The sequence below is a fragment of the Bos indicus genome, chromosome 7 (genome assembly GCF_029378745.1).
Source record: "Bos indicus isolate NIAB-ARS_2022 breed Sahiwal x Tharparkar chromosome 7, NIAB-ARS_B.indTharparkar_mat_pri_1.0, whole genome shotgun sequence".
Taxonomy (NCBI): Eukaryota; Metazoa; Chordata; class Mammalia; order Artiodactyla; family Bovidae; genus Bos; species Bos indicus.
This window is the reverse complement of record NC_091766.1, coordinates 73,360,412-73,384,255: the sequence shown is the minus strand read 5'-3', so window position 1 is coordinate 73,384,255 and position 23,844 is coordinate 73,360,412. Positions and strand designations below refer to the sequence as shown.

Sequence of the window (23,844 nt, the reverse complement as noted above, 5' to 3'; positions counted from 1 at the left end):
AAAGTCAAATAGATGTATTTTCTGGGTACGTTAATTTAGTCAACAAATGTTTATTGAGAGTTTTCTATGTGCTAGGAAGGCACTTTTCTAGATAACAGTTAATACACTGGTTAACAAAAGTGCAGTTGTTCCTGTTCTTCTGCAGCATATCTCATAGTCTTAGGTAGCACATATTTTAGGCAAATAGGTTAGAAACATAGACAGATAAACAGGTAGGTAGGTAGATAGAATTATACATAGTTGTGTATAAGCATATATGCACGAATTACACTAGTTAATGTCAGATCATTATAAATGCTCTGAAAGAAGAGATGGCATTTGACTTGTGACCTAGAAGGTGAGAAAAATTCAAGGATGAACAGATCCAGGCAAAGACATTTCAAGGAGAGGGAAGAATAAAGCAAAGATCTAAAGCATAAAAGAAAGAATAAAGCAAAGATCTAAAGCATAAAAGAAAGAATAAAGCAAAGATGAGAATAAATGCTCTTTGTTTAAGAAAGTCCATGCATCTGGAACTTGGTGATGCTGATGATCATGGTATAAGATGGCACTCTAGAGGTAAGAGGGTCCACACTTAAAAAGAGCTCTTTATAGAAGCAGGTGACCTTTGTTCTAATGTAATAAGAAGCTTTGGGATAATGAAGTGAAATAATGTTACTTGTGGTTTAAGAAGACAACTGATACTTTGTAAAGAGTGGATTGTAAGAGTGACTAATTTTTTTTTTTTAAATGGAAGAGGGAATCAATAGTGAAGAATTGTAGGTGGTATTTTGTTAGGGATTCCTATTACAACAATTTGTTTAATATGGCACTGCCCATATTTTCAATGGAAATGCTGTCTACAAAACCAATACAATATTGTAAAGTTAAAAAAAAAATAAAATAAAAATAAAACCAAATGAAAGATTTTAAGACCAGATGGTGCACAAAACCATTAGCTATGCAGAACTCTAAAGGAACTAGACCTTCAGAAAAAATATACACATTGCAAGGAGGTGTACTGTAGCATTTATCGCCTTGTAGACAATACTATGGCACCCACTCCAGTACTCTTGCCTGGAAAATCCCATGGACAGAGGAGCCTGGTAGGCTGCACTCCATGGGAAAAAAAAAAGAAATGCTGTCTACTAAGGAACTCAGAATAATAGGAACTCAGAATAATATTCACTGGACCCAGTTCTGTGTGCTTGTAACTTATGAAGGAGGTTTATTGCCTCCTTCAAGCTACTTTGCTGCTATTAATCCACAGAGGCAGTCACTATATGGGGTCTGAATTGGCTAGCATTAGTCATTATAATAAAGTATTTCTTAAAACCCCACTTTGAAATGGTCCTGTTTAGAAATTGAAAATATTTTGAGCTCACTACATAACCATCAATTTATATTCCTGCTGTCTATGGGGTCGCGCAGGTTCGGACATGACTGAAGCGACTTAGCAGCGGCAGCAGCAGCATTGGACAATGTTTCAGCTCCCTGCCAATCTGCCTGGAGCAGCGTTTTTACTCCTTGTCCTTCGTTTCCATTCCCTTAACTCTTTACCATTTTCCCCTACCTGCTACTGTAGAGCCACTTAAAATTGGTGATCAACTGCTAAATCTGGATATGGAGTAGAAAATCCCATTTTGAAATGTCTAGCCAATACCTGGTCCTTTTGTGTTTTCAGATTTCCCGAACTCAGATGATATAAGCATCTCCCAGGGAATAAAGGTAAAGCATATTACAGCAGACATTCATCTCTCCTCCACTGAGAATGTCCCTCCTTAGCTCCTCATATCATGGCATTTCTATTGGGAGAGGGCAAAGCTTTAGAAAAGGATGTGATTGCTGTATTGGAGAAATGGGTTTCTTTCAGTCTGTATAAGTCTTGATCAAAATTGCCTAATATGCAATAGCTTTGAGGCATCATACTTTCTGTTCCCATTATAGAATTTTAATTATATGAGGATAATAATCTTGGAGGGATATGCCATCCACTTAGGACTCAGTTTTAAGTTTTTCAAAATGGCAGAGTCCGTGACTATGAACAAGAAGATTCTCAACTCAGAAACACTGCAAGCACAATTTTTCAAATTCAGAACTCAAGTTCAAGCTGTAAAACACCGACCGTCTAAAGAATATATTTATACACACACACACACACACATATATATATATTGAATAGTTCACATTCATTCTAGTATCAAGAGAGGAAATGTTAAGTATATAAAAAGGTCAAAAGTAACTGCACAAAATATAAACTGCAGTCGTTTACTAATAGTTTGGCCTTTATAACCTGAGCATAGTCTCATAGGCTACATTTTATCTTAGGAAGTGCTTGGCACAATGATCTGTACACAAAAAGGAAAAATGGAAACAGGGAGTTTTAAAACATGCTAAAACATTCCTCTGGGCATCTCATTTGGATTCATTAGACAAGCTGGCTTCATGAGCTGACTGGATCTCTTAGCCAGTAAAGGTTAAAAGGTGTTCTCTGTTCATTTTAGCAGTTCTTCTTGTGTCTTTGGTAACTGCTCTTCCTCTAAAGTTCAATTGAATTATGGACTGTCTAGATATAGTATTTCAGTGGAAATAGACTGCATTAAGCCAAAGTCTGATCATCTGCTCCACACCTTGCATTAAAAGCACCAGACAAAGCTATAGCAAATTCAAGAAGAAGAATTCTAGAGTGGAATTTCAAAAGTGAATAAGAAAAGCTATTAATTGGTAAAGTAAATGTATCAACAGCAATAACAAATACTGGAGAAGTCTAATATTTTAAATTGTTTTGGGGGTACTGTCAGTAGTTTACGATCTTTTTTTATTGAAAGTGAATATATTGTGACATAATATCTTGTCCTCTAAACTTTTGAAATTCTGGCTTTTTAATATAAATACAAAATGTATGCTTTAAGTTAGGTAAACATGGATAAAATGGTTGCCTCTGATTTCAACATCACACAGCATATAAAAGCATAAAAAAGATGATATGAATATCAGATTTCACCTTGAGATAAAGTCTAGTTACCTAAAGTTTATAAAGTTGCACAAAATTTCACAGAAGTTAATCTGATTTTTTTCCCCTTAGAGCACACTTTAGTGTTCCACCTTGAATTATTTTGACATAAAGAAACATAACCCAAGATGCCAAGTTAATTCCCCAAGGAGCCAATACCGCTTTGCCAGCAGCACTCATATCCAGTCCGGTCTCCTTGCCTGGTGGGAGACACTTATTATCTTAAAGCTGAGATCTCTTGCAATAATTAGGCTAGAGGAAGTCTAAAAGGTCTCATACAGGCATAAAAAAATCAAAAATTGGGAAAATCAAGAAGATAAGGAGTATGCTTTGAGGCATAGATTGTTTATCAAATAGTATATCAGTGCTCAAATACCTTGAGAGGAAATCCCAGCCACATTCCAGTTATAAATACTTATCTAACTGATAGCTTCAATTAAGTAAAATCTAAAACAACAACAACAACCCAATTCTGTAACACAGGAAAAAGAAGAAAATCTTAACTAAATATGTTAAGTTTATAGTAGGAATAAATAAGTAGTTTTGCTGGTGGCTCAGTGGTAAAGAACCCGCCTATAACGCAGGAGACGTGGTAGGAGCCTCAGGTTTGATTCCTAGATCAGGAAGATCCCCTCGAGTGGAAAATAGCAACCCACTTCAGTATTCTTGCCTGGAAAATTCCATGGACAGCCCATGGGGTTGCAAAAGAGTCAGACACGACTCAGTGATTAAACAACATCAGGAATAAAGTCAATTCTCTACCTACATCCCTACCTACCAATTTACTTCTCCCATCCATCTGGGTTTGTCACGTGATGAGTACACATGGGTATTCTTTCACTGCAAAGAGAGACGCAGCCTGTCTAAATGGTGGGGCAGAGAGGGCGGGAAAGATGTTACTGGAAGGACACTGCTTCTCCTTAAAAACCTGAAAACTTTCTTCAGAATGCAGTTTTGGATCTTGGTTTCTTACCCCTACTCCTAGAGTGCAGGGAAAGCCAATGTGATAGTGGCTGAAATTGTACCCAGATAGGTGTAATTGGTGGGGGGGAGCATCGTTTAATTTTTTAGAAAGTTGGAGAAAATTTAGGCTTCTTTAGTTTTAGATTCACAGCCAATAAGGAGAAACCTTGAGAAAGATTTCCTCAGAAGGTGTTTGGTTTGGTCTTGATTTAAAATGAAAAGAGGGATCTTGATTAATCAAGGAACACCTTAGCCTAGCCATACTTGGAACACAGACGCCTCTCCCGTACCAGTTTCTCTAGCTGTTCTCCTCTGCCTCTCCAGCTCTCTCACTTTTCTCTATTCTTTCTCCTTATTTTCAATACCCTCTTTCAATACCCTCCTGCTCTCCTTTCTGCTCTAACCTTTCCTTTCTTATTTTGCTTTTTTTTTTTTTTTTTCTGGATTTTATGTCCTCTCCTTTCTCAACCATTTTATTCTTTTGTGGTAACCATGCTTTAGGCACAAGCCTTTCAAAAACATTCTTCGGTCCCTGGTTGCAAGGAAGAAGGAGCCCTCTCTACACCTTGCCCTCAAAGAAGGCAGTATTAGATGAGAATGAACTCAACAATCACTGACAATTTTGATTTTATTCTCTGGCTACAGACTATTTCAATTCAAGTTTATTTAAAGACTTCCTTTCTTAATTTTGTACTTAAAATATGAATTTGCCAAATGTTTTTCTCTTTATGTCCCTGAATAGAGGATATTACTAGAATTCCACACACTATCCTTTTTAGTGTTTTCTTTTTTAAATTAGCCTTCCAGGATATAATTTTTCATGTTGTCCTTAATTTTTTTCCCCCTAAGGATTGCTTTTGACCCTGAAAAGATAGTCTTTTTTAAACAGTATTACAATAATTGCAACCTCCTATCATCTGGATGAACCATGTTATATATTTGTTTCTTAATTTTTGGATCTAGGGTGTACATTTCCAAAGAGTAACGTTAAACCTTTGGATGCTGTATGTGTTTCTAAAAAACAGGTCAAGATGAAGCTGCACGTACTAGAGTTTCTTACATTAGTCTCAAGTCTTAGCTGATCACGTTTCTATATTTTATCAAGACATTCAGAACAAGATATCTCTGCCTTCTGCACAATGTTGTTATTTTTATAAAACCAGACTTTTATCATAATAAAGAAGACAGTGGGCTCCTTTCTCTTGCAAGAAAAGATTATTCCAGCTGTGATCATGAACCTACTATGAGGAAATTTTTACCCCATTTATAAGCTAATGATAATCTTTCAAGTATTGCCTCTACATAGTTTTTGCATTGAAAAGCAAATGAATCATGTAAAAAATTGATTTTTATAATGGAGAGCTACTACAATGCATGTTAAATTTAGCTTACCAGAAATCTGTGGTAAAGACATAGAATTAAATAATTCTGTAGAAATGTATGTAATAGATAATTTCAATTTGTAGCATCCAAATATCATGCATGATGTTAACATTTTTTCTCTAATTCTATAGCTGATTATGTTTATAAAATATCTAAAAACTGTGTTTAATATTTAAGGTTGTATTTTTCTAAAGACAGATGAACATTCTCAAAATGTACTTAAACAAGTAAATGGCTCTGGAGATAGGGTAATAAACACTTAAAACTGAAAAGGCACTCCAAAAAATGACAAAAATTAAGTTAGTATTAAAACTTCTTCATAAATCTCAAATCCATCAGATTGAATTGCAGTATGTTCTAGAATGACACATAAAACAGAAACAGAGGAATTATTTAGGCTACTTTTAAATTTGTTTTCATGTCTAGCATAAGCTCAAAATCACCGTTTCCAGAAATCACAAATATCAGAAAATCCTTTTTAAAAAGAATAAAGCAGGCCCATTTTAAAACTTTTTCCTGAGCCCTTGAATCCTCTACTATGGTAGAGGACATTATATTCACTTCAATTAAAAAGAATATATCTTATCTATATTTAGCCTACCATTACTCTGTTCTTTACATAACTATTTTTGTTATTCTGAGGGGGTTAAATAGATAATATATTAGATTCCATGAAAATTGCTGCCTGAATTAATGTAATTGCTTCTGTATCATAAATTCACTACTATCTTGAGTCTTGAAAGAGTAGCTTTTCAACTCATTCTGAGTCTGTATTATATATTTTCCAGGTTTGTGGCTCTCCAAGATTTAGGTATACTTATGAGGAGTAGGTGAAATGCTTCCTACTTACATGATATTTGATTAAAGAATTAACATACACATTTATTAAAGTTATTATACATAATTAAATTTAAATGAGCAGTCATGGGTGTGTTATCTGTACTCCAAATAACAATACGACCACATAGCTGATTATTAAAGAAGGTGTGTGTGTGTGTGTGTGTATGTGTGTGTGTAAAATTGTTTAACAAACTTAAAACTATGCACAGAACTTAAAAGAGGATACGCATATTCACATGTTAAAGTATTAAACGCAATTTCCTAAACTAGAATGAAGATAAGATTTTCTAGATATATTATAAAATTCTAAAGATTTTCTATGGATTGATATGGAGAAGGAAGATGAATAAGTAAAGAAATCAGATGCATGCCCATTTGTAAAAGTTATTATCACTATTCTGACTTTCTTTTTGTCTGTTCCTCCCCTACCTGCAGTCTTTGCAATTTATTTCAAATTTTATAAACTAAGAACAATTTTCCTGAAACCACTCTAGACGTTTAGATATACACAGATTTTATATTAATACAGCACACAGACATTTATGCACTCTATTTTGTGACTGATACATTTTATTCCTTAATACTTTTTCAAAGAACTTCGTAAGGGGAAACCAAGTGGAATACAACAAACCTGGAGGAATTTGTATAGCATGTCCTAGAACGAATGCTTGAGATTGATAGGAAAGGACATCTGGTAAGACCTTTGACATATTTCTGAATTGCGCCTTTGACAAAGGAGTTTCCGTTAAACCTCTGAGACATTAATGGCATTTGGCGGCCTCAAAGCAGACCTACGACCCATACCCCTGTGATCACACTACCTAAAGTATTAAAACGAAGATTCTAAATCCATGATACCATTCTGTTTTAAAATCACAAATTGAATTCTTAAGCTTCTTATTCTTTGCATATCTTTGCTGTCTAGATGGAGAAGAGATGAATTTCTTAAAACTGCCATTTCATAGTAACTTAAATATTGCTATTCAATAGTTTCAACAAATGCTCTGGAGAAAGTACAGCATAAGTTATAGTTGGGAGTCATACATTCTAACCTTTGTTTCTTATGTGACTTTGAACAATAATTCATTTCTTTGCCTCATTTGTTTTACTCTGAGATCAATATTTTGTTTTGACTTCATTATTCTTTGCTTAACTAAATAAGATAGGTTGGTTATCTTATTCAAAGGCTATTTAAATACATGTGTAATGTCTTGTACTATTTGCTTTTGTTGTTATAAATATTGTATTATTAAGCGCTATCTTCTTCCTGAGTAGAAATTCATTAGTAAACCAATTAACTGGTATACAAAGAAAAATAAATTTTTACTATAGAAAATTACAGTTTAAATGCACCGAGATAAAAAATACTACCATCTATCTCATTCACCTTTTGTCCCAGAGATGGGGTTAATCTAACACAAAATAGTGGATCCGTCTGTAATATTCCACAAGAAATGTTTACAGCAACAGATTCAGAGATATTTTAATTGAATCCAATGCAAACAAAGCAAGGTGGAATGAAATAGCAGTGCAGTCTTTGGGTTGGAAGGGAGACTATTACCTGCCTTTCTCCCTTGTAAAATCAAATCATACTTGCAAACGATTATGAATGTCAAGTAAATGTAACATTACTTTCATGACATTATGAGAAGTTTGAATTGCCTTTTATCACGTTGAGTATGTGCATGGGATGACCATGGAAAATTGAATTAACATTGGGCAATCTATTGAAAATAGGATGAGTCATTACACTACATGCTGTCTCTCTTCTTACTTTACCATGTAGAGGGAAGCAATGCTTTAATAGTAAAGCTTAGTATTGTTCTCTAAAATAAAACACAATGATGCTACTCACCTCCTAATCCCGGTCTCAGGCGATTGTCATAACCATCTAGGAGTCGGTCCAAAATCCTGGTGAAGACAGTGGTGTTGTCTTTAAGTTCATCTTGTAATGAGGGTTGTCCATAGCTGAAATATTAGAGGCAATAGCTAAATTATACATTTCGACTAAAACCTTTTTCCAAATAAAGCCTTCTGCAATTTTTTCAACTTCCTTTCTATTGAGTCTTAATTTGAAAATTCCTTCTGGTAAAGTAAAAAAAAAAAAAAAAAATCATAGCTTAATTCTTAACATTTTCTTATATTTGTTCTCATAGATGATATGCTCTATATTCTAATATTTCTAACTATGGAAGGAAAATTAGAGGACCTGAGTTGTCTCTTTACCTTTATAATGCTCATTGTGTGTACAGAGTTGTAATGCATGTTTTCTCTGGGCAAGCAAGAACATTAATGCACACTACTGAAAAACCGAAATCTGGGAAACTTCTTCCCAAATTAAAAAAATGTATTTATGAGCTACCAAAATAATTAATAGCTCTGTTTTCATTTAATATGTAGCATAATCCTAAAGTTGCATCTACCAACATCCCTCCCTTCATCCGCTTCCTATGTTTCTTTTGTGGTTTTTTACATTCTTTAAGGTGTTTAAATGAGAAAAATAGATAGAACGTGTTACTTATGATAATAATTTGTTCACATCAGTGTGTAATTTCTATTTCCATTAAGGTTTATGAACCAGTAAACCAAAACTTTTTATAATTTGTCTATTCAAACCTCTAATTAATTGAATTTTTGTCCTTGTTGGTCTTAGAAGTAAAATATACCTTGGAAAAGGTAAGAGCCAATATTCTTAACTTATGGTTTTACTAAGCAATAATGCAGGATTACTGTTTTAAGAAAGCACAGCTATTTGTGAGCAGAGTTTGAACTAGAATCCAGTTTTCTTTAACTTTTAGTCTAAAACATTATTTTCATTCTTCTATATCAGAGTAATTATTTCGGTTTAATTCTTTCTATGTGAATGTCTAGTTTTTAATCCCTTATCATTACTAGTCTTTGAATTTTGATCATGTAATAATCACAGTTCAAATATGCTATATTTATTGTATCAATCACATTATTATCTATGATCCTTAAGTCATATTTTATGTAATGATTAAGATGACACTTCCAAAATACTTTGGGAGAAGAGTCTTCTATTTTAGGATAGATCACACTTACGGATACATTTCATTGATAGCTCTGACCTTGAGAAAAAATGAATATAGAGTATAAACTAAAAAACTGACATAAAAATATCACTCTCATACTTTCTACGTAATATGCTTTTGGTTTCTTACTTGTGTGTTTATATTACTGATCAATCTAAGAAAAATAGTAACAGTTGAAACCAAAATTCACTTATTTGACAAAAGCAAGAAATATAATCAAGTATCAATTAAAAAACAAACACTGTTGTTTAGGTAATTAATGTTATATTGGTAAAATGCAAAACTTTTCTGATAAAATTTTAATTAGCTATTATAATTAAAATCTATTCATGAATATGAAATATATTAAATGTGCCTCTTTGAACAGTTTTACAGTATCACAAATTCAACATTAATACCATGTAAATTGAGGGTTTACTCTCTTTTTGCAAAGTTAAAGATCTTCCTGGTTTCTGAAATCAAATTTTCAACAAGCTCTGTGTCTTCTAGGATGTTTCATAGCAGATGACAGCAGTAAAGCAAAAATAGTTTTCTGAAGGCAATTATTTTTAAAAACTCATTGTCACAAAACCTACTGCCATGCATGCATCTTTCAAGGATACTAGAAGGTCATCTTGATAAAGGTAGAGAAGAAATGCTAGCACACTTTGAGTTGTGAATAGGGCCTGATCAAGTATTCTAAGGAATAAGCACTAAAATAAGAAGGGGGGAAATGATGAGGTGAAGTGACATGACAGAGCATATTAGATTATTGCTAATATGATTCCCCTAAAATGGAGTGGTCTATTACCTTTACCTGCATTTCCTTTGTTTTTATAGCGTATCTCAAATTCAGGAAAGGCTTTTCTCCCCCTGGTTTGATTTTATAAATGTTGTTCTCACCAGTTGTTTGCATTAGAATACAAATGCCAAAAGAGTCTTTTCCCTCCCTCCCAGCAAACCATTTCATGATAATCATTCTTTTATGAGATTTTCTTAATCAGGTTATACTTCATCTTTAATTCTCATTTACTATGTAATTGTCAGAGAATAAGCCTAAGATAAAGATCAAGATTATTTATTTGCTATTAAACACTCATGCCAATGTAATGTCTCCTAAACTGAATATATAATTTATAATTTGTAGAGAAATGTCAGATACAGTACTTGATTTTGATTCCGTATGAGCCACTATATAATAAAAAACTGTGCACTAACTCCATCTACAGGTCATCACAATAGTAACACTTCATATAATTTTTCAAAAGCAGTGAGGAACCTTTTACTCCTCAGATTAAGAGTATCTGACAATAATACATTTCCTGTTCATCTGGCAGTCATTATTCACCATGCACAATAACAAACATTAAAAATGGACAACTCAATTGAAAAAAATCCTCCTAAGTCCTTATATTTCCAGACTATTCCATCTCTCTGCCTTAACTTGTAAGGATTCACTTTTCATTACATTATGGAGAATCTTGGATTTTTATAGTATGGCTAAGACTTTGGCCACAGGAATAGATTACACTAGAAATATAAAAGCAGATAAAGGAGAATCTGAAATACTTGGTCATTTATATCTTTGCTATTATAATGTATCTATATGCTCGATGGGATCATTAGCTAATATTTTGAATATAGTTAATCATATTATTACATTTTTCTCATAACTTGTATCCACAGTAAACTTAAATAGAGAAGTTCAGTTTTATCTTCTGTTCTTAAATGTGTCTAGTATACTCTACTTCTATTAGTTATACAAGTAATAGATTCAAAACAAAATGCACATGCATTTATAAAGAATTATAACATTCAAATTAAAAATATTATTCTAAAGTTTCTCCTTGCACATAGTCAGAAGTTACTCTATGATCTTGGCAACTCGTTAGAAATTTTCTTGGAAAACCAACTTACATAGTATGCAGATATTAATTGGGGTAACTTTTTTTATCAATTAGGAAACTGCATGTTTTGTTCAGTTACAACTGAGCAGTGAAAAGTTCAATTTAAGAATTAAATGGTGAATTAACACATTCCTTAACAAAAGCGTGTTAAGTGTATTCTGACTAACATGCAAATAAGATGATTATTTTTTCATACTGTTCCACTTTATTAGCTGGAATTTTATTGCAGTTAAGTTTTTTTAATTCCCTTAGTCATGAATTTATCCAAGGTTAATTTTCTTCACTCTGAAAGAATAAATGAAAAGTTACAGAAATTCTCATGCAGATTTAAAATAAAGGGTCCCCACCTTCTTCCAGTCAATGTGCTCAGAAAGAGGGTCCAGGCCCAAAGGTAGTCAGAGAGACCCGGACTTTTCTTCATTGCCGGCTTGTGCAGCTGAAAAGTAGAACAAGTAGAGATCAATGTCTCTTGCAAGAAACATCAGGTTATAACCACTAGGGCTGACTGAGGCAGTTCAGATAAATGCTTTGAAGTCAGGAAATGACCTCACTGGGATATGACACCTCATTGGAAGCAATGGAAACCTGGACCATCCATTCTCCACTTTCCCTTCCATTTCTCCATTCAGAAATATAAGTGTCTTAATTTCTCCTGTAAAAGAATACAAGTTGAAATGCTCTCAGGTGATAATATTGCTCAACATAAAATTGGGTTGTTTTTTTCTATAGGCTTTATATTTCCAGTATAGTTTGAATTACTTTCCTCTTGTTTATCATCTGATAAATTTGACCTTTCTGATTTGAGTTCCCACAACTGCACTGTGCATTAAAAATCTTCAGCTGGTGTCTGCAACAGAGAGAGCATGTCTGGGGGCTGTGATGGGGTAGGTTAGTATGCTTTGATGACTGAATTCATCTTGAGGTTCTGGATACACCTTGATTTCAGAAGCAACTGCTATTTATCTTAAAAAAAAAAAATCATGAGATACACTGTTGAATCCTGAAGTCGTGCTTGTAATTCTCTGCCTGTGATTGCCTTGTTAAATATGCTCACTAATGCTTCTGTGGGGCTAAAGGACACACTTTATAGTCAGTCCATGTGCTGGTCTCTCACACACAAACCACACTCACATAAATGCACACAAACATGCCTACACATATCTTTTAAGCCCTCTTGGATTCTGCCGGGTTGCTGCTAGAAAATGTTTCATCTCAAACAGATGGAAACTGGAGTGCTTTGCTTTGCATGAATAAGGGAATCTTTTTTTCCCTCTTAGGTAAAGTGCAATCAATCACCGTCTGATTGCTGAATTTAGACTTGGTAGTGGGATGCTGGAAGAATGGAGGAGTCTGGAAAGCTTAGAGAATTTTTAAAATTATAATCTATTTGTGCAGTTAGTTTTTAAAAATAAGTGCACTACCTGGAGAAGGAGAAGATATGGTAAGACTTTACTTGAATGTGCTATAATTGATTCCAGTTATGAAAATGTTCAAGGTAAAATTTGTTAGCACTTCCCTGAATCCCTCAGGAGGGTCCGTGATTAATGGATTGCAAGTCTTTTAAAGCATATTTTTTATGAGACACTCTATAGTTTAATGGGGTATGCCTTTAAATACATCTACACAAATGCTTTCCGCACTCTCTGGGATCATTTATATTAGTAAAAATAATTCCGAATGGCAATGTAAGCAATGAAACATAAGTAAGGTGCTTAAAGTGGACAGTCTAGATCTAGAGATAAGAACTGTGAGATTCATAGTTTTTCCCTAAACTAGTGACTGCTTTTAACATAGAAGAGCTGAATAGGACAAGGAATATTGGATAAATATCCTCATGTTAAAATATTGCATCAAAATTGCATAATTATATTAATCTTTTATTAATCTTCAACATGTTATGAAGGAAAAACAACTTCCCCTACCCTATTAATATTTGTTGATCTTTATTAAAAAAAGTAATTCCCGAAGGAATAAATGAAACAAAACAAAAACCCCAAAGCAAGATACCATTGCTTTCTGTCCTCTTCTGACATTTTAAAAAGAGGAAAACAAACCTATCATGGCACTTGAGTTGTTGAGTAAGAAAGTTTCTTGCAAATACAAACATAATAGTTTAAAAGAAACGCTAAGCTGTCTCCTAACCCTTTTCCACCTTCAACCTCCTCTCATCAAACACACTCCAAACACCCATATCCCATGCCACCCACATCAAATGAGAACTTGAGTTTTTTCGTGTTCAGAATGGGAGAGACCCCTACACCAGAGGGCATTTCAGCAGCGTCCACCGGAAAGGAGAAAAGAGGCTTTTTTTTTTTTTTTTTTGCAGCCAAGAGCGTGCCTTCCCTAAGATATGCAACGTTGAGACAGGTTTTCTATACCAGCGTCTTAACTTTAGAGGATGCCCCCACAACGCCCCTCCCCACTTCACCTCAGCTCCCTTTTGCCAAAAAAAAAAAAAAAGACCAAAACAACATGTCACCACCCACCCCGCGAAATACATTCAAATCTGCCTGCCAAAGGAAGGAAAGAAAAGAAGACGGAGAAAATAAAAATAATGACGATAATGCTCCTAGACCGCTGCGGTTTTAACCCTGAAAGAAAAACATTCGTTGTGTCTACCTGCTGTGTGATCAGGTTCTTGTCCTGTTCCCTCTTTCTCTTTTCCCTATTGCATTCTGGTCTCTCCAGCAAGGAAAAGGCACGTTCAAAGCTCTGCGTGCTGCGGTCCGAAGCCGCACTTACCTCGGGCCCCCTCTGGGCACAGGATCGCTCCAGACCCGGGAAAAGTCTGCGAGAGAAAATCGTGTAGAGCTGGAAGCCGGCGCGAGTCCGCGAGTCCGCGAGTCCGGGCGCGCCGGCAGCGGAGGGGCGTCCTCGCTCCGCCGCTCACTCACTCGGTCTGAGCGGGCTGAGCCATCATGGACTCTGCGTGCTCCTTTGCTGAAGATTTCACACCCGAATATGCTTCCCTATATTCCAATCTGCAGCTATACAACAAAAGATTTTTCTTTACCAAGACAGTAGTAATACGTCCCAGGGCAAACCGGATGTGAAATAGGCGGTGACTTCATGCCAGAGAGATTTTATTTTAGAAAGGAAGGTGGTACCAGCCTCTGGATCTGGAGACCAATCCGCCCATTTTTTATTTGCAGCACAATTTAACTTGCACCGCTCTGGCCCTAATCCCCTTCTCTGAGCTGCAGGCTCAAATCCTTCTACAATCTGCTGCAAGCTTTCCCTTTTTGGGGGGGAGTAGAGACGGGGGAGGGAAGAGTAGAAAGGGTTAGAGGCACAGGGACTATCCTCAGAATCTCTTCACACTTGCAATGTACGAACCCTCTATTTTAAGGTTTGCCTATTAAAAATACAACCGATCAGTATAACTATTCCACCTTTGATCAAATATTTAACCACTGCATGCATATGAATGGATGCAAGCTATGAGACAGGGAGGTGGAGGGTTCCACATGTGGAAAGCGCACTCTCTTCTCGCCTGTCTCGCTCACACGCACTCCCACACGTCTGGGTCCTTGTGTCTTGCAGAGTCACGAATGATGAGGGCTAGGAGGGAAGAGCTCTGGCCGGTGGGGAATTGGCCACCCGCGTGAGAGAGTCTTTCGCACTTTCACAGGTTATCAGCGCTTTCCACCTCTCCTCAGTCTGCAGGTTAGAGGACAGCAAGAACGCGCTCTGGAACCGGGTTTTTTAATCTTTGGAGGAAACTGTTTGTTTATGTCATGATTGAGAAAAGATAACCTCCTTTAAATATGAATTATGCTGTCTTCCTAGGACCAGGAGTATTTAACTTTAAATAATTCGCCCAGATCATTTCTAGGCAAGCGTCGTATCTCTATTTCCGGATTCATTCCCTTGCCTTGTAACTCCATCATTCTCTGGATTAGAAAAATGAGAGAGAGGGGACGAGAGAAGATGAACAGAAAGATTTTTAGAAGTCAGGTCAAACAAAGCCTGCTTCTAGTTTTGTTTTGGTTTTTTTTTTTTTTTTTTTTTTTCTTTTCTCTTTCCTCTTCTATTACCCTCCCTGGTGGCTCTCCACCCACGAATAATTATACACTGAGGGAAGGAGGGTATGTTTGAACATCAGTCTAACTACATTTCCAGGGAACCAGGGACTACTTGTAGTTCTCTCCTCGGATTTTGTGAATGGGAGTTTGTAGCAGAGAGGAGGTGGGTGCTGTGTTTCTGGAAGCATTTACTGAAATGACCTGATGCTGTGGGAATTGTCCCTTCAGCACTTTCTTTCCCCTGGACTAGGTAGCAGCAGGTGCTGAAAAGAAAAGATGGGACTCCTCTATGCAGTTCTTCTGGTGAACAAGGTGTGAACTTTGGTGAGCTTCCTAGCCATTTTCCCAGGAGGATTTCTAGCAGAGGAGACATTTCTGATACGGTTGTATCTCTGGTAAGGAAAGAGAAAAATCTACATGGCCAGTTTATACCACTCATGCATTTTTGATTCTACAAGTGTTCCTTGACTGTGCTTGCAACACAATCAGCTTATATGATTGAAACTTAAAACAAGTGATTGAAATAATAAGAAATATATAATTGAAGATCACATTCAGAGTTGGGCTTGGTTTCTTCTGAATTTTGAAGGAGAAGTGTTACTGGGAAGTTATTTTAGAAATGAATCTTCAAGGAAGGGAGACTTCAAGATTATTTCATAATACCTTTGTTTCTGGGCAGTAATTGCTTACTCTGTTCAGACACAACAAATGTAATGTATTCTTAACAATAGCCGCTGAAGGAGCATCAAGAGTTTCCCTGTGTGACATTACCCTTTATTTTATTTATCCATTAATTTATTTATTAAGCAGTTCTGAGAATAAACTTCACATTTGTAAGGTTTCAAAACCCCAGGTTAACAATTAGAAAACATTATTTTCTTACCTGACAATATAAAATGCAATTTCATAGTTCTGTTTTGACTTAAGAGACTGATACTCCTAAACATGACGCAATTTAGATTTTTTTCCTGCCTTTGGCTTTATAGTCACAGCTCCTTTTATTTCTCTTTACAAATTGAGAATGAGTTTATGACTAATGACATACAACCAAATCACTCTGCTGATTGTTTTTTTGAGCATAAACACTGAACTTTATCATTTGAGCAATGATCTCTGAAAACAATGCCAATCACATCTTACTTGAGACTAAAAGTGTTATGTGACTCTCCAGCAAGCTACAACTGCACATTTCCATAACTTTCAAAACAAATAAATATTTATGAATAATTAACGAATTTATCTGAAAACTATGGTAAAAATATGAAAATGGAAATACCCACATGATGATTCTCTATTTAAGATACAGTATTTACAAGATAGGTTTTGCTAGATGATGTATATATAATTTCTTTTGGGACATGTATGTTTTTAATGAATAAATTGTGGATGTTTAAAATATTGATAGTTTGACTATTCCAAAAAAAGCATTGGAATTCTAAATTATGAGTGTGGTTATTATTTTCCATCTAAGGTGTCATTAACAGGTGCACATAAAACCAGGGAATAAACCATAAGAAATTAATGGCAAAGCAGTCATTTATTTTATATGGTCTGGTTACATTGACTCTTTTAGATAGGTGTTGACATTTTTGTTTTTTTTTTCTTTTACCTGGTTGTGGGGGGGGGGGGGGAACCCTTTAAAGTGATTGTGCCTCTGATTGAATTAAGTTCCTGAAATCACAATAACCATGATGTTTAATATTCTTAAAATGTTTAATTATTGCCAAATAATGTGCTAATCAATGTGCATAAATCATTCCATTTATTCTCAGATCTGTGAGAGATAGTCTTATATCCCTCTTTTACAAATCATTCAATAAATTATGGATTAGAGAGAGCTAGAGATTTGCCCAAGGTCACACAGCTAGTGAATGTTTGTGTTAGAATGCAAACTCAGATCTTCTAACTTCAAAGCTTATCCTCTTAACTACATCTCTACATGACTTTATTTCCTTAAGATGTGGTTGTGAGTTCATGTTTAGATCTGTTTTATTCTTATGTCTATGTTTGACTATCTTCAGAGCAGTCACATAAAACCTACCTCTGAGTATTTAAAAAAGGTGTTTATTCGTGATGAGCTTCTTTCTTTTGATGATATAATGCATCCAATTGCACCATGGTGTCAGGCTCACTTTAGTATTTGGAAGTTTTCTGCTATTTTCCTTCTATCTCATGAGGCTAGTGGTGAAATCCCTTTGAAACAGTCACTAGTTCTGGGCAGAAGGGACTTGAGGTCAAACCTAGGACCAGAGATCCTGGGGAGGCCTAATAGCTCTATTTCCAGTGTTGCAGTATGGTACATTTTGCTTTTTCTGTCAATTTTAAATGGCAGGAAGCCCTGACCTAATTGAAGAAGTATACTGATTCTTTTCAACAGAAATGTTTTCACTTTATCCAACTAAATGTGAAACAAATGAGAAAAGTAATATCGAGCATGTTCTCATTAATTCAGGGTGGCTTTTCATCATTTACAAAATAATTTTGGGTGAGGGAGAAGAGTTAAGTAAAATGATAAAATATCAAATAAGCTTCAGCTGAGATCTTGGGTAAAGTGTTAGTCATGTCCAACTCTTTGCAATCCCATGGACGGGTAGCCCATCAGGCTCCTCTGTTCATGGAATTCTCCAGGCAAGAATACTAGAGTGGGTTGCCATTCCCTTTTCCAGAGTATCTTCCTGACGCAGGGATCAAACCCAGGTCTCCTGCATTGCAGGCAGATTCTTTACCATCTGAGCCACCAAGGAAGCCCAGAGGGTAAAGTGCTCTTTTAAAATGTATTTGAATGGCTCAAATATATACATTGGAAATATATTTTAATGTTAATATTTTAATGGTCATCTGTCTGTAATAAGAAATATACAGGTGGCAGTTAAATAGGATTTCATCCTCATTTATATATATCCACATATATATAATTTATAATATTTGGATATTTATATGGAATCATTTCACTCATTAAACCTGCTCCCCAGTTTCTAATTTGCTGTATATAATACTGACCATATTGTTAATGAACTATATACATATCCAGAGGGCTAGCCCTTCTGCTATAATTGATATTGAACTAATAGTTCAGTTCAGAAAAAGAAAAGAACTGTGCTTTAAGGTAATAGAGTAATTCTGTACCTTAAGCTAGACATATTTGATATCATGTTAGTTAGACAATTTTTCCCAGGCCTGAAGGCTAGTTTGACATCTCAGCATTGGTAAGTACAGTAAAAAGAAAACCAAAAGTTTCTCATACTTAAGTCATAAATGTTTGACATTCTAAAGGCATGTAGAAATTGTTTGCTCCAATCACTCGGACAAATAAAAAGGATTATGTAATTTTTTCAGTGATTTTTGCAGGTTAGCATGGCGCAGGAGCCACGTGGGGCTAGTGATAAAGAACCACCTGTCATTGCAGGAGACAAAACAGACATGGGTTCAATCCCTGAGTTGGGAAGATCCCCTGGAGGAGGGCAAGGCAGCCCACTCCAGTATTCTTGCCTGGAGAATCCCACGGACAGAAGAACCTGGCAGGCTACAGTCCATGGGGTCACGAAGAGTCTGACACAACTGAAGCAACTTAGCATGCAACACAGGGCAGAATGACTGCTCATATATGGAGACAGCTCTTTAGTCACTGACACCTAATAGACTTGTGACCATTGGTATTCACTCAACTTTTCTGAACCTCATTTTCTGAAGTTTTAAAATGAGGTACTATCATCTCATTAGCTGGTTGTGGCATTATATGGGAAAACAAATGCAAAATACATAAGCCTCTTGTGTAACACCTGGTAGATATCCAGCGAATGCCAGTTTCCTTATCTTTGATCTCAACACAAATTCATTATTTATCTAACATTTTAGTCCATTATCTTCTGCATGTTCATAAAATTCACAATACTGATTAATTTATCCATGTTTTCCATAAGCTTTAACTGAACCATAAAACTGTTAGTTATCAGACAAGGACTATAACAAGCAAGCTCACCTACCACCTTAAATCCTGAGCCCATATTCTAAGGTATTCTGAGGGGAAAAAAAAAAAAAAAGTTTTTTTTCCTTACACCTGCCTTAGGTGTAGAGTACTTTACATACAATCCAAATCATACATCTCTATTTGGTTGTTCTTTATATTTTCTAGGGTTAGTCCCTCAGTTGTGTCCAATTCGTTTAGACCCCATGGACAGACCCGCCAGGCTCCTCTGTCCAAGGAACTCTCTGTTGAAAACTTCTAACTTCCTGCTCCCTGCATCCATTCCCCTCCTGAGTTCTTTGATCATCTTCGCCATCATTACTCTGAACTCTTTCTCTAGCAGATTTCCTGTCTCCAGGTCACTAGTTCTTCTAGGGTTTTATCTTATCCCTTTGTCTAGAACATGTTCCTCTGCCACATCTTTTGTCTAAGTTGCTATTTGTATTTTTATGTCTGTTATATAGGTTAATTACATATCTCGACCTTGGAGAAGTGGCTCTCTGCAGGAGGCATTTTATGCATCCCAGCAGTGCACTCTCTCCTCATCACCCAAACTGTATGTGTCTGGGTGGTAGGGTAGGCAGAGTTGGTCTGTAGTCTGGTTGGTTGCCAGGCCCTACCTTGTGCGGATGCTGCTGGCTGTGGTTTAGTGGAGCCTAGTCAAGAGGTGGCTGGTTGAGAAACCCTATGGGGCCCCAGAGGGTAGTGCTGGCTCACTGCTGGGCAGACTCAGGGTCCCAAAGACTCTGGGCTGCTGCCCACCCACTGGGAGGTGAAGCCAGGTCCTGGGGTTAGTGCAAGACCACTGGCAGCAGAGCTGTTTCCTGGAGTCTGGCTGCAGATCAGGGAGCCCAGAACCCTTTTTGGATTTTTCCTTGGGTCAGAGTGGGGAAGGTGGGATGCGGATAGGGGGAGAATATTTGCTGATACAGTTGAGTAAAGGGTATGGGGGGGGGGGGTCCCAAAGCTTGGGTTGGCCTGCTAGTGGGCATGGTCAGGGCCCAGCAGGTCCCAGGTTAAGGTGTGACCTGCGTGGTAGATCCTAGTTTTTTGCTTCTGGTACCTGTCCCTGGTGGGTGGAGCTGGAGCTTGGCCCACACATGGAGCCCTCATGTGTCTAGGGGCGTGTCTGCTGATGGGCGGGGCTGTGTTTGGCCCTTTAAGTTGTTTGGCTTGAGTCCCAGCACCAGCGCGTAGACTGCTCGGCAGGACCAGGTGTGGTGTTGATGCTAATGAGTCAATATGGCCATTGCCGCTTTCCCGTAATTGAATGTCCCCAGAGTGAGTGACAGCCTCCAGCCTCTCCAGGAGACTCTCCAAGACCAGCAGGTAAGTCTGGCCCAGTTCAGTTCAGTCACTCAGGTGTGTGGGACTCTTTGCGACCCCATGGACTGCAGTATGCCAGGCCTCCCTGTCCATCACCAACTCCTGGAGTTTACTCACTCATGTCCATTGAGTCGGTGATACCATCCAACCATCTTATCCTTGGTCGTCCCCTTCTCCTCCTGCCTTCAATCTTTCTCAGCATCAAGGTCTTTTCAAATGAGTCAGCTCTTCGCATGAGGTGGCCAAAGTATTGGAGTTTCAGCTTTAGCATCAGTCCTTCCAATGAACAGTCAGGACTGATTTCCTTTAGGATGGACTGGTTGGATCTCCTTGCAGTCCCAGGGACTCTCAAGAGTCTTCTCCAACACCACAGTTCAAAAGCATCAATTCTTTGGTGCTCAGGTTTTTTTATAATCCAACTCTCACATCCAGACATGACCACTGGAAAAACCATAGCCTTGACTAGACAGACCTTTGTTGGCAAAATAATGTCTCTATTTTTAATATGCTGTCTGGGTTGGTCATAACTTTCCTTCCAAGGAGTCTGGCCCAAGCACCTGTCAAATGACGGCTTTTGCCCTGGTATTTTGTGTTCCCCGTTAAAAGTGAAGTCTCTGTTTCCCTCACTCCTGTGAAGCTCTGACAGTTAAGCTCAGCTGGCCTTCAAAGCCAAATGCTCTGGGGGCTTATCTTCCTGGTGCTGGACCCCTGGGCCAGGGAGCCTGACAGAGGGCTCAGAGTTCTCAGTCCTGAGGGGGAAACCTCTGCGGTAGAATTATTCTCCAGTGTGTATGTTGCCCGCCTAGTGTGGGGGTGGGATTGATTACATTGCGCATCAACTCGTCCTACTGTCTCCTCGTGGTTCCTTTTTTATGTTGGACAAGGTTTTCTTCCGTGGGTTCCAGTCTTTTCCACTGATGGTTGTTCTCAATATAGTTGTGATTTTGGTATGCTCCTGAGAGGAAGTGAGCTCAGATCTTCTCACATCATCCTGTCTGCTCTCCCCGAAACCAAAAAGACTTTAAGAGAATGTCCCAAGAGAGAACCCATCAGATACATTCTAAGCACAGCTACTACAGTCGGCAGTAGTTTTCCCCAAAGCTACAGTTTATGTTATTTTTCCATAAGATTTAAGAAGAAGCCAAGCAATAACCATCAGGAATAGAATACACATGTGAGAGCCAGACTGTCCTTAATAGTCACATAAGTAGGACACTATCCAGTTTTCATCTGTGGCAGTTTTCGGTTATAAGAAACTCATGTGTAACCTGGATTCACCCATTTTCTTTCAAAGTCTTTTCTTTGCACAGATGTCAATCCCATCAACCCAAGCAGAAAACTGCAGTTTTATTCAGAGTTAAGAGGAATTATAATATGCTGATAGTTGAAAGAAACTGTTTTCAAATGTCAAATAAAATATCAATGATTCCTAAAACTTTGAACAAGGGTTTTGGACTCTGTAGATTCTGTTTGCAAATTGAAGACTAAGGTGTAAGCCAGGAGAGAGGTAAGAAAACACAAACAGTTTGTTAAAATGCTGTCACAAGCCTAGAAGAGATGTTTTAAAATGCTATATTCTGTATGACTTGATTCAGGAAACAGATAGTCTCTATTTTTATGGCAAAATTAAGACATTCAGGATGCGTATGTGCTTTCATCAGTGAAGCTTTGAATGTGTGCATGTGTATGTATGGTCTCTGTGTAAAGTCCTTTAAACCATAAGTATGTTTATATACCTCTATTTTTCTTTGTTAAGATAAACATAATGAATAGATATTCAATCAGTATCATTTCTTAAGTATCTGACATGCAACATGGAAAAATAAAAATCTCAGGAATCAATTTACAGAGTTTATTTATCAGAAATAATAAAAAAATATTAGGCATCTTTGTATCAAGAAACTGTGTTATTATAGTATATGCAGAATCTTCTGGCATGATTAGGATATGCCTAGTTTACATTATTTGAATATTTTAATATGATCTCATTATCCTGCTTGGGCACCTGAGTCTACATGTTTGTTTGAAATTGTAAAACACAAAAAGTGACATGAACATTAAAGCAGCATTTAAAAAATCATTCATCGTGCCCTGAATGGCTGTAGGATTTGTGGAAAGGATATGAAACGGAAGGATTTACTAGAACAAAGATCAAGAATTAAGACACTAATGTCCCATCTGTTCAATAGCTCCCAATTCTTGATGTTTACAATAATTGTGTTCAGTGCAATGAAATGAAAACGAGTTTGTGGATGTGGGTGCATTTTTATTAGGTTGTTCATAAATATATCCAAATGTAACTAACGTCTTTGTGTTAAATGTAGAAAAAAGAACTAATGGATTTTTAAACTATCATTTACAACTAAAGAATCTTATCCTAACACATTTCCATTTTGCTTATAGTAACATTCATTAAGATTTTTATTGGAGAATATTTCAAAACCTCCATTATATTTAATATAATATATATTCAGTTATATGTATTATATATATGTATATATACATGTATATATATGAACTTGTGCAGGGGTAGAGAAGAACTAAAGAGTTTTAAAGGTGAATGATAATCACTCTTGAGTAATTGTATTTATGAAACAAAAAACCCATGCAAACGTCGTAAATGTAGGCTATTCACTATGAGAACTGGAGATCTGGCCCAGAAAGCATTTCTCTTAGTAAGTAAAAGGATACAATGTATAGTCTGTTACCAAGTTAACATAAAGAATCAAGATGACAAATAAAGATATATTTATTTGTCCTACATTTTAACTGGTTGTAAAGATGACAGCTCCTAATTGCCTTTGAAAGCTGTAAAGTGCGACTCTGAAAGCAGTTGAGTGGGCTTACTGTCTGTCACTACACATACTCACTGTTAGAATTTCAGCAGAAAGTAGACCATTCATAAATTTCATTTGGGGGATGAGAGAATGAACCCCAAAATACTATTCCCTCCCCTCGTAAAAGAGATTATCTCCTATTTAATAACTGTAATATACCAGACACTGTTCTAGTTTCTCCCTCCTCGACATGAACTTTGCAATCACATTCTTATAATTATGCCATTTACAGATAGAGAACCTAGGTTCAGAAAGAATAAGGGACTTCCTCTGAGACACATGGGGTATAAATCAGAACTTGGATTTGACCACAGGCACAGATTTCGTGGCTTCCAAAAATTCATGATTATTAAGCAGTGAAGGTAGTTCCCTTCCGTGTATTCTGGGAGTAGAACTGACATGAGAGGCTAATGAAAATATTTCTGATCACAAATGTTTGTGACAGTGAAATGTAAAATACAGGTTTAAATGTTTGATATAAGGAAGAAGAGCTTCTCTGATGGTTCAGTGGAAAGGAATCTGCCTGCTAATGCAGGAGATGTGGGTTCGATCACTGTGTCGGGAAGATCCCCTGG

The 23,844-nt window shown here is 36.7% G+C and overlaps 1 protein-coding gene across 2 annotated transcripts in view; it reads right to left on the bottom strand.

Moving 5' to 3' along the window:
* GABRA1 (gamma-aminobutyric acid type A receptor subunit alpha1) overlaps window positions 1-14,471 on the bottom strand; it is a 58,340-nt gene extending 43,869 nt beyond the window's left edge. The window contains exons 1-3 of one of the 2 annotated variants that reach the window (XM_019965356.2): window positions 13,860-14,471; window positions 11,465-11,553; window positions 8,034-8,146 (exon numbers count right to left, since the gene is read on the bottom strand). In XM_019965356.2, coding sequence (XP_019820915.2) covers window positions 8,034-8,146; window positions 11,465-11,538 — 187 coding nt within the window. In that variant the 5' untranslated portion in view covers window positions 11,539-11,553; window positions 13,860-14,471. Of the gene's footprint in view, window positions 1-8,033; window positions 8,147-11,464; window positions 11,554-13,736; window positions 13,827-13,859 lie in introns of those variants that run through there. The other variant, XM_070793959.1, reaches the window with a different exon arrangement.
* Window positions 14,472-23,844: the final 9,373 nt, after the last annotated feature.